Source organism: Xiphophorus hellerii, chromosome 6 (assembly GCF_003331165.1).
Source record: "Xiphophorus hellerii strain 12219 chromosome 6, Xiphophorus_hellerii-4.1, whole genome shotgun sequence".
NCBI classification, from domain to species: Eukaryota; Metazoa; Chordata; class Actinopteri; order Cyprinodontiformes; family Poeciliidae; genus Xiphophorus; species Xiphophorus hellerii.
This window is the reverse complement of record NC_045677.1, coordinates 6923405-6937748: the sequence shown is the minus strand read 5'-3', so window position 1 is coordinate 6937748 and position 14344 is coordinate 6923405. Positions and strand designations below refer to the sequence as shown.

General features: G+C 42.1%; 1 protein-coding gene across 2 annotated transcripts in view; it reads right to left on the bottom strand.

The window, feature by feature from the left end:
- Positions 1-457: 457 nt before the first annotated feature.
- Positions 458-14344, bottom strand: part of sugt1 (SGT1 homolog, MIS12 kinetochore complex assembly cochaperone) — a 32690-nt gene continuing 18803 nt past the window's right edge. For both annotated transcript variants that reach the window (XM_032566320.1, XM_032566321.1), the window contains exons 11-13: positions 8258-8348; positions 5912-6084; positions 458-1060 (exon numbers count right to left, since the gene is read on the bottom strand). In XM_032566320.1, the coding sequence (XP_032422211.1) occupies positions 959-1060; positions 5912-6084; positions 8258-8348 (366 nt within the window). In that variant the 3' untranslated portion in view covers positions 458-958. The remainder of the gene's footprint in view (positions 1061-5911; positions 6085-8257; positions 8349-14344) is intronic.

Below are 14344 nucleotides of genomic sequence, written 5' to 3'. Positions count from 1 at the left end.
TAATATACAAGATGTATTAGTCTTGTCAAGACAAAATTTAATAGCTGCAATTAACATGTTAAAGGCCACCTTAATTTTAAAAATGAATTTAAAGCCTTAATTTAAGACTTCTTAAAAATGCACCGACACGCTGCGCATTTACAGTACGAACGCTTCCCTCGTCTTCAGCTGCATCCTCGTCCTTGGACAAACAACCTGAGGTGAGGGGGAACTTTTTCCGTCTCGATACCGATCACGCTGCAGTAAGTAAACCCTGTCCTCAAGGCGTCAGCCGTATCTCAACCGCCTGCTCTCGTATCAGTTATACCACATTTCACCGCTGCCGGCGTGCAATCCCAGCACGCGGCTTCCCCTCCCCGTCCCAATACGCTGCCGTCTTTGAGTCTTGAGGTATGCGTTCAGGGACTTCCCGTCCCGTTCGCAACAGACTCCAGACAGTAACAACACAGTACACGGATTTACAGCCCAAAGAAGAAATCTTTTTTATTTACAATGAGCACTGGTGCAGACTCTTCACAGGAAGAAAAAAACAAGTTTCACTTATAGTTCTTATCCTAAGCAATTGTACATTTTTTTACACGCTGCTGAAGATGGCAAATTGTGAAAAGGCTTCCAAACAGAAAGGCTGTGGTTGTTTAGAGAAAACTCGTCTGAAGGCTGAATCGCTGCATTTCAGGTCTACCGATTACCTTTGTAAGTCCGTCGGCCTCTAAAGAAAAAAAAAAAACAATAGATCATTCGCATTTCAAACCCAATCAGTTGATTAGCTTGGTTTCGGTGGAGCGGTGGTGTGAATGCAGCGCCTCCTGGAGGAAGGAGGCTAAAGAATAGACCGCGGTGCAGACGGCCGAGCAACGAGGGATCCCGAAGGAGCTGAGGTGGGCAAGAGTGTAGACAGATGATGTTTAAAAATAAACAAAAAGGAAAAGAAAGGAAAAAAAGGGACGCAGGGGGACATTCAGTATTTCTTGAACTCCACGTCTTCTGGTGGCTTCACGTCCACCTTCCTCGTGCCAACGTCGCTCCAGTTGGTGCTCAGGACCGTACCACCAGACTCCATCTGCACAAGGAGGAGAAACAGATAATTACTATAAGTTGTTTCTCTTTAAAGTTCTTATTATTCTTTCAGGTTTGTTAAAATGTGCCAAAATATGCAAAAAACAAAGGTTCACACTACTCCGGTAAAAGTGGAGCTGACTACATAAATATAATATCGCCATCAGTTGTGGTAGATTTCTCCTGTTTTTACTGTTTTCTGTCACAATGTAATGTTTAAGTGCACCAATCTGATTTTAATAACAACCAGAGAAAACGTATATATATATACTAAACAGTTTGAATTGAGAATTTAATTGATAATTCGTTGACAATCCACACCAACTTGTCTCTATGTGGAAATGATGTTAAATCACAAGGCCAGTTTATTTGTATAGCACATTTAAGCAACAAAGCAGTTCAAAGAGCTTTACAAAGTGATAAAATAAAACAAAAAAACAATAAATTAGAGAAGATTAGAGAAAACAAAATATAGAGAAGTTGCCAATTATGTGACCCGATCAAAGGCATCTCTAATCAGGAGGGTTTAGAGTTGATTTAAAGTAGCACAGTGTTTCAGCAGTTTTGCGGTTTTCTTGAAGTTCCTTCCAGATATGAGGAGCAAAGACCCTGAATGCTGCTTCTCCATGTTTGGATGTGGTTCTGGGGATGCAGAACCAGAATCAGAACCAGAAGACCTGAGTGATTTGGAAGGTCAGTATGACGACAACACATCTGTAATGTATTGCGGTGCCAAGCCGGTCAGCAATTTATTCACTAGCAGCAGTATTTTAAAGTCTGCTCTCTGAGCTACAGGGAGTCAGTGGAAGGACGTGTTCTGGGTCTTTCTGGGCAGACCTGTGAAGATGCTCTCGCAGTAATCAATGCAACTAAAGAAACACTCTCCCCTGCTGCATCTTTATTTCCACCACCCTTCCTTTTCCTGGCTTTTTTTTTGTTTATTATTGAGCGGCGGCGGCGCAACGTAGACGGATGCTTACGCCGCTCTAGCGCTGGTAAACGTTGGAGCAAACGCCTACTTGGCATGAATGTTAAAAAGAGTCGCAGGTCAATTCTGCTGGGAAAGACGGCGAATGATTCTCTGAAGGTTGAAACCTCACACTGATCACTGGGACATGTGCAGCTTCCCTCAAATAAAATAACGTTCTATAAACGGAGTTTCCCCCCCTTTTCCATTTTTTTGTGTCGTTCTGACTTTGGGGCGTGTAAACTTTGCACTCAGCTCCTCTCTTAGAGCCGGTGACAAATCAATGCCTGTAGATAAGTGCAGATGGATGTCTTCTTTAAAGAGGCTTTGGGTCGCTGTCGGTTCAGGAGTGTGAGCGTGTTACACATCCACCGAGAAAGCCTGTATTTTTGGGGGGTTTTGTCTCGAGTTCGGAATCCAAATTAGCCCGGGTCTCTGTCATTAACGCGCATTTCGCGACGGTCCATTTGCGGCCGGCATCAACATTACTTAAGATTATTAGAGTGAAAAGACCAGAGCTGCCTCTATCAAAAGGTCAGCTCTCCACAAAACGCGCAGAGACTGACATTAGAGATTTCTTCTTCTTCGTTTTATTTCAAAGGACTACAATGGGTTATTTTCTGCACAAGCTCGGAGTGTGTTTGGAATTCCTCGGGTCCTTTAAATTGTTAAAACTCACATCGATCTGCTGGGTTTCCAGCAGGAAAACCAACCCTGAGCCCAAACAGCAGACGACTGCTTGTGCAGCCGCAATTACCAATAAAATCAGGCTGTACGTATCAGTGTTTGTTTCGTTGTGTGTATCTGTAGATTGCCTGTAAGAAGTGACTCTACCGATGTACAAATGAGAGCTAAAAAGGCAGAATGAGGTGAGCTAAGTGGTCCAAGAGGGAAAAACACAAGTCTTTTTTTTTTTTGCTAAATTAGGAATGATCCAATCAGGATCCAATTAGGGATTTGTTAATAAGTCTCAGTCATCAAATCAACAGCATTTATAAGCTTGGTTCTTAGGTCAGATGAAAGAATCGTTTTTTATAGGAGCTAATGACAGCTTATGGAGGCCAACACCCAATCAACAAAACTCTGAGCATATTTAAAACTCCAACATCAGTTTCTTTTAAGTGGCTTTTAAACAAGGGACGCCTATCCTACCGACTGCGACACAAAGCGGCTAAATCATTTGTGTCGTCTAATTTAACACGAGGCAAAAAAGACAAAGATCAAAACACAGAGAAAAGTTAGATAAGCATCAGTGTCTCTTTTGCTTCCCATGTTTGTTTTGATGTCGCAGCGTTTGTGCGGGTCAATACGTTAACACAGATCTGCGCTTAAAATTGACATTTTCAGCCAAATCCCTTAATGTTATTTCAAGACTCGTCTCCCGATCGCCGCCCGTCTTTTATTATTGCCAGGTGGTGGTGATAAACCGAGCTGCTGGTTCCGATCGGCTCGGAGACCAAGCTGATAGGAAATATGAGGGGTTCATAAAAACCACAGGGTTAATAAACATGAATTTCTCCTGTGGGCATTAATAAAGGCAGAAAGAAAGACAAACTGAAGGAAAGAGACAGAAACAAGAAATAAGACAAAATGAAAGACAAAAACACAAAGACAGAAAGAAAACTAAAGGCAGGGAGAAAGACAAAGAAGAAAAGGCAGAAGGAAACATAGAAAGAAACAGAAAGAGAAAAAAGCAAAACACAAAGGACAGAAAGAAAGATAGACAGAAAAAAGACAAAGAAAGACGTTTGATCCATCCATCTATCTATAATACAACATCTATTTCCATGGATACCGAGATAAATAATATAATTTGTGTGGCTAAGTGCCCTTGTACTACGATACGATCTTCTCCAAATCCTCTTAATAAAACCTCTGAATAACTTTGGCTGTGGAAAAGAACCAACTCAGAACCGGCTCTAGGACGGGTTCTGGTTAAGCTCCGGATCTCTTTGGAGGGGAAAAAAAAAGCCTATTTCTGAGACATTAACAGGTTTTAATAAACTCATGTCTTTGCTCCTGCTGACAGAGCGTAGCACGCAAAGCAGTTTGCTGAAGTGCTAGGCTAACAGATAGCATGTTTCCTCTCTGTTTTGATACGACTTGTTGATCATTCTGAAAGTAAGATATTTCCGTGTGGTTCCACTTAATCCCATGTGAACAAAACTTGCAGAGCTTTCTGCACAGAGTCATCTTTAACTATCTGAAGTCTATCTGTACACAGGAAGTGACATCACAGACAGGGAGATGCTGCAACCTTTCATTATAAATTATGAAAACCCTTAATTACAACGTGGGGGAATTACAACGTATTCTGTCGACGACATACCCCAAGCGTCCTGACGTTCAGTTTTGCGGATTGTGCAACAGACCTGGTTAAAAATCGACCGATTCAAACATGGCTGCAGCAGAGACGGATCTCAACACCCGCCTGGGCTTTTCTTTAAAAGCGCACCGAAGTATTTGTCTGCAGTAAAGGCCGTTGATATGGCAACTGCCTACGGAGGCACACAGCACTTTTGTTGATGGCTGGGTCAACAACCTTGATGCCCTAATAATGGCAGTAGTTGGGTTTTCTCTGTATTTGTTCCTCAGGTTGTGCAATGAATTAACCTTTAGTTGCGTTCAATGCCAAACAGCTTCTCTAGGTCTGCTTAATGCAGCTAAATTATATAGACTGGATTAAAAAAAAATCAAGATATTCAATTACCTAAATGAAAAGGAAAAACAGCAGTTCATCATGACTACCATCAATGTCATTCAGTTGTGACTGGGTTGGGTTTTTTTTTTCAGCAGCAGTTTAATCTTAAAGGAATTTAAATGCACCCGAACAGAGAAATGCAGAGAAGTGCGGTCCAATAAAACGTGACGTTAACAGTTTACTGATGTTTGCGACTTTTTTTTTGGTTTGATTTTCCTTTTTCTACACCAAACAACTAAGTCTGTCGCCGTAACAAATTTTGCCGGACGACAAATTCTCAGAGAAGTCACAGCGATGAACGATAAAATTGTTGTTTCGAGACCATTTTAAAGTAATATCACGGTACGGGTGATAATAATGAAAGAACACATGCTCGAAAGATCAACAAACTTTAAATTCTAATGAACATTTAACACTGGAAGACGTTTTAAATATCCAAAAATAAATACACAAAACAACAAAAACAAAAAGTAAAATGAATTATACTTCGATCGTCCGGTTTTTGGGAGAAAGAGAGAGAAAAGACAAAAACAATAAATTATGCAAAAGGAAATCATTGAGTTTGTTTTAATTTATCATGCAATTAATTGATTTATTGCGACGGGCCTAACAACAACTTTGGGGCGTTGACAAAAACTTCTAGTGACTCAGTCAAACCCATCATTTTTAATATTGTGTGTAATCTCTAAGCCACCTTTATTTAAGAAGATATTTCTCCATTTCTCCTCTCAGTCTCGGCAGCACAAACATCTACACAGCTGCTCTCTACAAACAGAAGAAGAGGGAAAGCAGACTTTCAGAGAATTTTGTCGCGATTATTTGTTTCCCCCCCCCCCACCCGGACTCCTGCCACTTGGACACTTATCAAGCTCTTCCTGCCTCTAAACTACAATAAGACCTTCATCGGATGAATGCAGACGAGGAAACATCCGCAGCCCACAAGATTTATTACATTTTTATATAGAGTGGACCTGAAACTCTATTTTCTTTATTTTCAGTTCTCAGAAAGATCAATACAAGAGTGATGAGAAAAAATGCTTCCTTTCTGCACACTTAAAAAAAAAAAAAAAAAAAAAGCCTGTAAAGAGCAACGCGTGGCATTGCTTAAGTTTTTTGCAGTTTGCACTTCGCTCACAGCAGTGAACGAGTGAACGTGAAGCCGCGTCACCGCAGGAGCGAGTACTCACGAAGGACTTGTTCATGGCCCGCTTGACGTCGTCCGAGCCGTCCGAGTAGATCTGCTGGAAGAGCTTGTTGAGCGCCGCGTCTCCCTCCAGCTTCTCGTTCTTCTCCTCCTCGCTTAAGTCCATCACCATCTTGTCCCACTTATGGGTGTGGTGGGAAGACGTTGGGTACTGATCTGAAGGGGTAACAAAAAAACAAAAAAAATTGAGGAGAAGAACTCGCAATGTTAGTTTACTGAGGATCAAAAGTGTTAAAGTGGGAAAAATCTGAGAAGGTTGGAGACAAGAGAAAGCAGAACGGTTTAACTTTTTCACGTTTGGTTGGGAGCGGAAGCCTCAGAGTGTTTTACTGGGTTTTTACCAGATAGACCAACAATAAGTAGTCCTTCATTTTGAAGAGGAAGCAAAATAACTCTTTGCTTTCGTCATAAAAATCTGAAAAGTGTGGCATTCATTTTGTATTCAGTCTCTGAATACAACCACAGTTTTTTTTGATTGTCTCTACCACTTCATTTCTCTTTACATTTCAAATCTTGTCCCAGATTCTCAATAGGACTTGGGTCTGGACTTTGACTGCGCCGTCGTTTTAACAGTTAGTTTTCCACCAAACAGCATCTTTCATGTAGAGTCGAAAGTATAATTTTGGTTTAATCTGATCGTAGCAGAGGCCTTGAGTCCTCGACACAGCCGTCGCGGGTTCGACTCCAGGACCCGACGATATTTCCCGCATGTCTTCCTCCCTCTTCCTGACAGCCTACTGTCATATAAGGGACACTAGAGCCCACCAAAGATCCCCTGCAGGGGAAAAAAATTAAATAAAAAATCTGATCGTAGCACCTTCTTTGAATTGTTTGCCAGTAAGCATGTTTTTTTTTTTATTTCATATGTTTGAAGAAACATCTTTGCTACCTTTCAAATGAAATAACCATGTTGTTTGTTAAGATAAATCATAAAGAGGAATTACCGATGGTAAGAGGAATTATGCTAAGATTAGCATACACTTTAGCTCACATGTCGCAAAAACCTTGGAAATTTGTATTTCCAATCTCTTAAGTCTATTTCTTTAAGGGAAAATTAGACAATCTTGCGTGAGAAATAATCTGTGAGTGAAACATGATGCTGGCTGAATCCATTTTTACCAATTTTTCTAGCCGGGGTCTGTTGTGGTGCTATGAAAATGAAAAATATATAATTTTTTGTTTGTTTGTTTTTGTTTTTTAAGAGAAATGTCAAACAAAATCATTTTGAAGGCGCACATGTTTAGGTTATTTAACTTTCCCTTGGGATCAATAAAAAAAATTTTTAATTGAATTTCAATTACCCACCCTGGGCTCGGCCCTCCACATGCCCACCCTTTTACGCCGGGCCTGCTTGTGGCAAATTTTATAACATTTTAAATGTTTCTTTTTATCCCCCCAGAAAATGTTTCTTCTTGCCTTTCTTCCATAAAGCCCAGGTTTGGAAACTTCCCTGTTGATGAAACAAGTAGATTCCAATTTGAAATAAGAAATTCTTTCTTATACTTTCCTTCCTCTTCTCAATTATGCCTTATTTAGTTGGTCTGTCACCTAAAAAACTCAACAAATTACACTGAAGCTTGTAGTTATGTGACCATATAAGAAGAAGGCAAAAAATGGCAATCTTTACTGGAGTTCACCATTAATGGTTTCATTAGAACACACCCAGCAAGGCTGAACGAATAAACTCATTTGGCGAACAATCACCCCAAGATTTGATTTCTGTTTTCTCCAGATGTAAAAACATCCGCTTGTAATCCCAGCAAGAGATGGAGAGGCAGAGCAGGACACGTAATCCAGACGCAGATTTCCATAAATAAGGCAGCAGACAGATTCAGGCCAAGTGTGGACACGTTTCATAAAAAATTCCCAAATATCATGTTCGAAGGCGTCACAAGTTAAAAGCGTGCCCTGGTAAACAGGGGGGAATAAAACTGGGCAGAGGAAAAATAGTCAGGCTGCCCACTTAACGACAACTTTGCCTTCCTCACCGACACAACTACATACGTATTTAATCCCGTCCATAACAGGAACGCGTGGGCTGAAATACCGAGCCGCGCGCCGCCACCGCTACCTTTCCTTTCCCTCGCCGTCACGCTAATGAAAGACTCTAGCAGGGCCCGACTGCCCACTCTCATTTTAGTGGAGAACAGACAAACAGGAGCTTATATTGATCTTCGCGCAGAGACAGAAAGAAACAAGTAGTGGTTCAGGAGGAAGATAGTGAGATGGACTGACGGCAGTGGAGACAGGGGAAGAGATACAGATAGATTAGAGGAGTAAAAAAAAAAAAAAAAGAAACAGAGCGTAAACACCGAAGCTGAGGACTGACTCGGATTGAAGTGTTTGATGCTGGACTCCTGTCCTTCTCCCTCCAGCTTCTCCCATCTGATGGCGTCCATCTTTTTCATCTTGATTTCCACCTAACAGAAAATAAAGAGAGAGAGAGAGAGAAACACACAACAACGTTTGACCAAAAGTGAATGAAAATAAGCATAACACATCGGATCATTACTGAGGCCTGTTTCGGGGGAGCCACGGAACGACTTAGCCTGTGAATGAGTGAAAGAAAAGAAAAGATGGAGAGAAACAGAAAGAAAGAATGAAACAAAGGAAGAGAGAGAGTTGGAGAGAGACATCGGGGATATGCGGGGGCACAGCTCAATCTCCAACCCCACTGACAGACACACTGCGCTAACGAGACGCCTGTCAGCCAGAGGGCCGGTGTGAGAGACGGGGCACGGGAGAGAGAGACAGAGAGAAAGAAAGAAAGAGAGAGAGAGAGAGAGAGAGGGGAAGAGGCGGCGGATCCCAATTCCACACAGCAGCATTTGATCCGAATCGTTACACACGGAGAACATAGTAGAGGAGGAAAACAATGCAGCAAAGAAAAGAACACGGACACTGAGTTGCACTGACATGGCAGAAGACAGAAACCCCTCTCCCCTCCTATTAATGCCGTGCGCGTTTTGACACACGAAAGACAGATCCGGTGATTCCGATGCAATTAAGGAACATTTCTGCTCTGCTGGGCGACATGATGATTCATTTATGAGGGTGGAGGCAGACGGTGTATACATGGAGGGGGTTAGAGGCGAGCAGATCGAGGGGAACCGGGCGGTGCGGTAGCTGTTAGAGGTGATGAGCGAGCGTGCGCGAGGTGGCTGTACGCCGATAGACTGCTTCGGTACGCCTCATCACTTTCTGCTCCACGCAGGGACTAAAAACGGAACATCTACCGCGACGAACCCCCGGATCTGCTCAAGTAATCACTTTACAGGGAATTTGGTTTGTGAAACTGTTAAATGGGATATTTGATTTAAAATGTTTAATGCAAATAGCACCTCATCTTTAGCTAAATAAACAGTGATATAGACATTGGAAATCGTTCAGAGTAACATTTTTAGCTTCGAGTTTCTCAATTAATGCCTCAACTTCTTCACAAGTCATATATATCCTGGTTTCCCTGGTAACACTGGAGGACTTGACTGGTACATAAAATGACTGCTGTCATCCCACACGACTCTAATGCATCGAAATATTGTTCATAACTCTGGCAAACACACAGAGCCCTGGAACGACTTGGTTGGAAACCATTGAGCTCAGCAATAAGTATTTTTAGCAGCGGGGCCCAGCTAGCGACACAGTCGCGTCAAAATCTCCAAATCAACATGAGCCGCTTTTTCTTTTTTTTGACCAATAAATGACAGATCCACAACTTTAATTGCTGATGTGGAGAAAAAAAAAACTTGAGCGTAGGTCAGTGGAGGCCTGTAAGTTTAGGTGTTAAATATGCATTCATGTAGCGTTCAGGCTACAGAGCTAAATCTGGTTTTTAATGAGGTGTTACTTCATTATCAACCATTTACTGAGGAGCAAGAGGTTGCTAGTTCTACAGAGACTAATTTAGAACTAAAAAATTAAACATAGAGCTTCAACTTTAATATATATCCAGATAAAAATTTGAATAACCGAGGTTGCCGACTCATTCGCTGGTTGCGTTTCAGAGTTGCTCGTCGCAGTAGATCAGTTCCTCCGGGATGTTGCCATGCTTTTTTGATTGTTGTGACCTGAAACTACTTATGTTTGCAACACCTTCTTCAAAACGTTGCAAATAACCTTCCTAATATTAATACTTGTAGTGCAAATAACCATTTCAAATGCCTTCTTGAAACACCCCCCTTCATTAAAATACAATCATGTCCAGAGGAGTTGCCAAAGTTGGTCATTCAACTTAACAGGAACTGCGTTCAAATCTACAGAACGACATGGAAGACATTATTAATACATAAACACAAACGACAAAGTCTTGAAAAAGGCAAAGATAAAAATATGCAATTAAAATAAATATATATTTCTTTGACTTGGTCAATTTTATTCGCTGAAGTTGTTACCATGTAGACGGTTAAAGACAGGCAGTGGTTATGTGGTACCGGAGAATTAGAAAAATAAAAACACCTGACCTCAGTCTGCCTATATGTTCACATACTGACCATACCATCTTGCTATTGTGCTTCCAACCATTTCATCAAAGACACTCTATAACCCGTCTACGTCATCACTGTTACTGTTTCTGGTGTATGTAAAACAAACGATGCTTAGCCTGGTGGGGGTGTAGGTATAGCCTGGTGGTCTGCCAGGCTTATAATACACTGGGGGAAACCCTGTAATGTCTACGCTTTTATCTTCAAAGTTTGGTTTTCAAGAGACGACGTGAGACATGAGGTTACATCAGAATGGGGCTAAGGAGATGGGCAGCCGAGCTGCAGTGATTGGTCACTGACTGTACAAACTGAACTTTGGTTAATTTCCCATTAAAAAGAAGTGCTGTGATTTATTGTTTTTAACTGCTTGAATTAGACATTGGTGTTTCAACAATGACAAGAAAAAGAATCAAAACGAATAAAGCAACAACTTGTAATCAATCTAAAGAGTAATCTGACAGGAGCCATCTCTGTTGAAAGCAATGTGTGTTTGAGAAGCTAACTTAAGCTAATCTTGGGGTTTTGAAGCAGCGTCACGCGGGAAATCAAACATTCATTAAAGCTTTCGACAGACGCAGACCTGAGAAGGCACGTTGGTTCCCGTCTGATCTCACGTTGTTTTAAGAACTTTACGACGTAGGAAAAAAAATCCAGATTTCAATCCTCACAAACCGACGTGGTGCGGTAGATATTTCAAGCAGTGCTCGAAATTCTCGCGCTAGCAACAACATAAAGAGATTTCATTTTTTTTGTCATCTTTTGTCGCCTAAAAAATAATAAAAAAAATACTCTTCGCATTGAAACAACCAGCTGGTGCCGTTTCTGTTCCCTAAATATTTAGGACGCTTTAAGTTTGGCAGGAGTCAAGCCGCGGCTCCGGCTGCGTGGAGGCGTGTGCGCTGCCATGCGTGCTCCTGGGCCATACAACATTAATCTCCTGCCACATCCGAGTTTCCTGCCTTTCAAGGGACGTGGCAGGCCGAGCAGCGCGCGCGTGCGTGTGCCTCTCTGTGTGTGTGTGTGTGTGTGTGTGTGACAGGCGAGGCGACAGTCCTTAAAGGGATGTGACAGCACAGCCACAATTGGGGGGCCACCACCCACAGGACCCCAGGGGCTGGACTATGCAACACACACACACACACACACACACCCATACAGGCTATTTACAGAAGGGACCCGTGTCACTTGTCGCATGTGTTTATAAGCATCTTCCCCACCGAGTTTCTAACATAACTCTTCATCCAACATCTTTAACCTCTTTTTTCCTCCCCAGATGTTGGGAAGATTTCAAACAATCTCCCTAAAAAAAAAAAAAAAAGGGAAAAAAAAAAAAGAAACATCAACATTCTTAGAGACTGACAGGCGTGCAAATTAAAGCGGGGAGACGGCACTTTAGTTATTTGCAGGAAAGAGATGATTTCAGAGTAGAACGAGTGTGTGCACATGTGTGTGAGCGCATCAGCCGTCTGTTCTGATCAAACACACTAGTGTGTAATTGGCTCCCCGTTGTCGCGGTGACCCCTGCGGTTGGGATGTTTGTTGTGATGGGAGGACGGGAGGAGGTCGCGCTGACGATAACGTGCCACAGACGCCACTGACACACACACACACATAAAGAAAGAAGGAAAATAGTTTAAATAGCACAAGTGTGTTGAAAGATTACAGCTCTGCTTCTGCATTCATTCATGCATGCATGTGTGTGTGTGTGTGTGTGTGTACTCTGAAGCCCAGCTTAGCTTCCCCCTGCTAAGTTGTCTTTAAAGACAGCGAGGAGATGAAGCGTAAACACAGTGCAGGGCAGCCTGTTACAGTCAGACACTGGTTGAGACTCAACAGCTCTGAGGGCGACGCTTTCTATTTTTTTTCTTCTTCTTCTTTTATTTATTTATTTTTTAAAGGGCTCATTAGAGATGCACGTCAATCTAGGGAAACTCGACTTGCTGATGCCGTTGTTCATTTGAGTGTTTTTATCCCCCCACCCAGCCGCTTCGCACGGGGCACCAAAAATGTTAAATGAGACACGCGTGAAGAAAGAAAGCTCCGCGGTCGGTTAGGGTCTACAGCGCTCCACCTGCACGAGCTGAGGGGAAGTTTGAGGAGTTTGACTGCTGCAATTACCTGCAAGTGGTATTCTATGTGTTTCGGTGAGTGTGAGGGGGGAAGGTGCGCCTGAGGAGCCCACTGGACCTGTGGACAAACAGTCCAGGGAGAGAAGAAAAAAAAGAAAAAAAGAACGGCTTCGACGGCGAGTCTGTAGGTGTTTAAATAAGCCAGAAACATAAGGAGTGACCGGAGCTGCGCTGCTATGACCGTGGGCGTGCAGGGAATTGACAAAATATAGAAAGACGGGCGAGGGAGCAAACTAAATAGAAGGAGTCTAAGTCCATCCTCAGCTGCAGCCTCTCTAAGACTGAGCCCTTGTTTAAGCTGCAACCCACGTGCACCTCTGGTATGCAGTGTCTGCTGTTGCCATGGAAAAGTGAGGAAATGAGTGAAAAGGAAGTGGGGTTTTTTTTGTTTTTTTTGAGAAGGGCCAGCTCCTGTGCGGGTCAGCCACAGCCAATAGAGAGCACACGGTATATAGATGTCGGGTTACGCAACGCTCTGCTTCGATTTTCTTTACAGCTTCTACTTTTTTTATTATTATTATTATTTGCCACATCCTCACATACAGTGCGTGCTTTTGAGTTCGTACCCCCCCGACTTGCCCTTTCGCTCCTCCGGTGGGGTTGCTGTCAGACTGAACTGTCAGAAATGCTTTCAGCCTGTACGTTAGGACTAGAACTGTACCGTAGATGCAGCGGTGTAGCGTTCACTTCTCCTAAGTTAATCATTTCCAGCTATCAAAGTGTATAACGCGATCAAACATCTATAAGAGAAGTGAGATTTTACAAGCTATCAATATGAAACAACATATCTTCATGGAAAGTATAGGGTAGCCATGGCGATGAATACCAGCACACCAGGGTTGTAAAGAGTTTGAGTTATTATCTACGCACCTGCTTTTTGGTATTTTGTGCATTTCTGAACCAAGAACAAAATTTTGACACCGGTAAAAAATAAAATAAATAAAACCCCCACACACACACACAATGCACTGGTTTTGAAAGTAATAACAAAAGTATGACACAGAAATAGAAATCGTTTTCTGCTATAAACATAGAAAATGAAGAAAAGTGCAGCCAGGATTCAGGAAGGAGGAAGGGTTTTTTTCCACCACAGACAGACTGGGAGAAATTTAAAAAACTAATTAAAAAATTCTTTTAATACTGTTGTCTAGACAGGATTAGACAACTGCCTAATACAGAGGCTACAGGGTGTAGCCGTTGATGAATGAACTACAACAACGAGAGGACTGAGCTGACTGAGCAGCCAAAACCTTAAATGATTGTCAAATGTGCTTGTTTTGCTTATTATTGACGTGATCAGGTTATGCATTTTGTTTAAAGTAACAAGAGTAACAATTGTACATAACTGACTTAATAATCATATTTAACAGCATCTCCTTATGATGGCCTTAGACACGTGTACGTGTGTTGAGGAATGAGTTCAAACTGCCTCGCTGTTGTATCTCTAGCAATTCAGTTCCAAGAACCCAGACTTCATTCAGACATTCCTCTCTTTCTCTGAACGCTGGCAGATTTTAACATTTTTGTTCACAACCTGATTATTTTCTGAAGAATGCATATTGAGCCGCATAACTCTGAGCTATTTAGCCGTCCTAAAAAGGCTCCTAAGCTCTAGCAGACGACTTAATCTACTCTAATTTCTCATAACGGATAGAAGATTCTACTGACAAAGATGGAAATGTGCTCTGACCTGAATCCAGAGTCAGATCAATGGATTGATTGCAACAGAACCAAGTTGTAGGACTTGCATCATTCCTGGGTTTTGACTTGTAGGGTAAAAAAAAAAACTGGTTTTCAGTAATAATT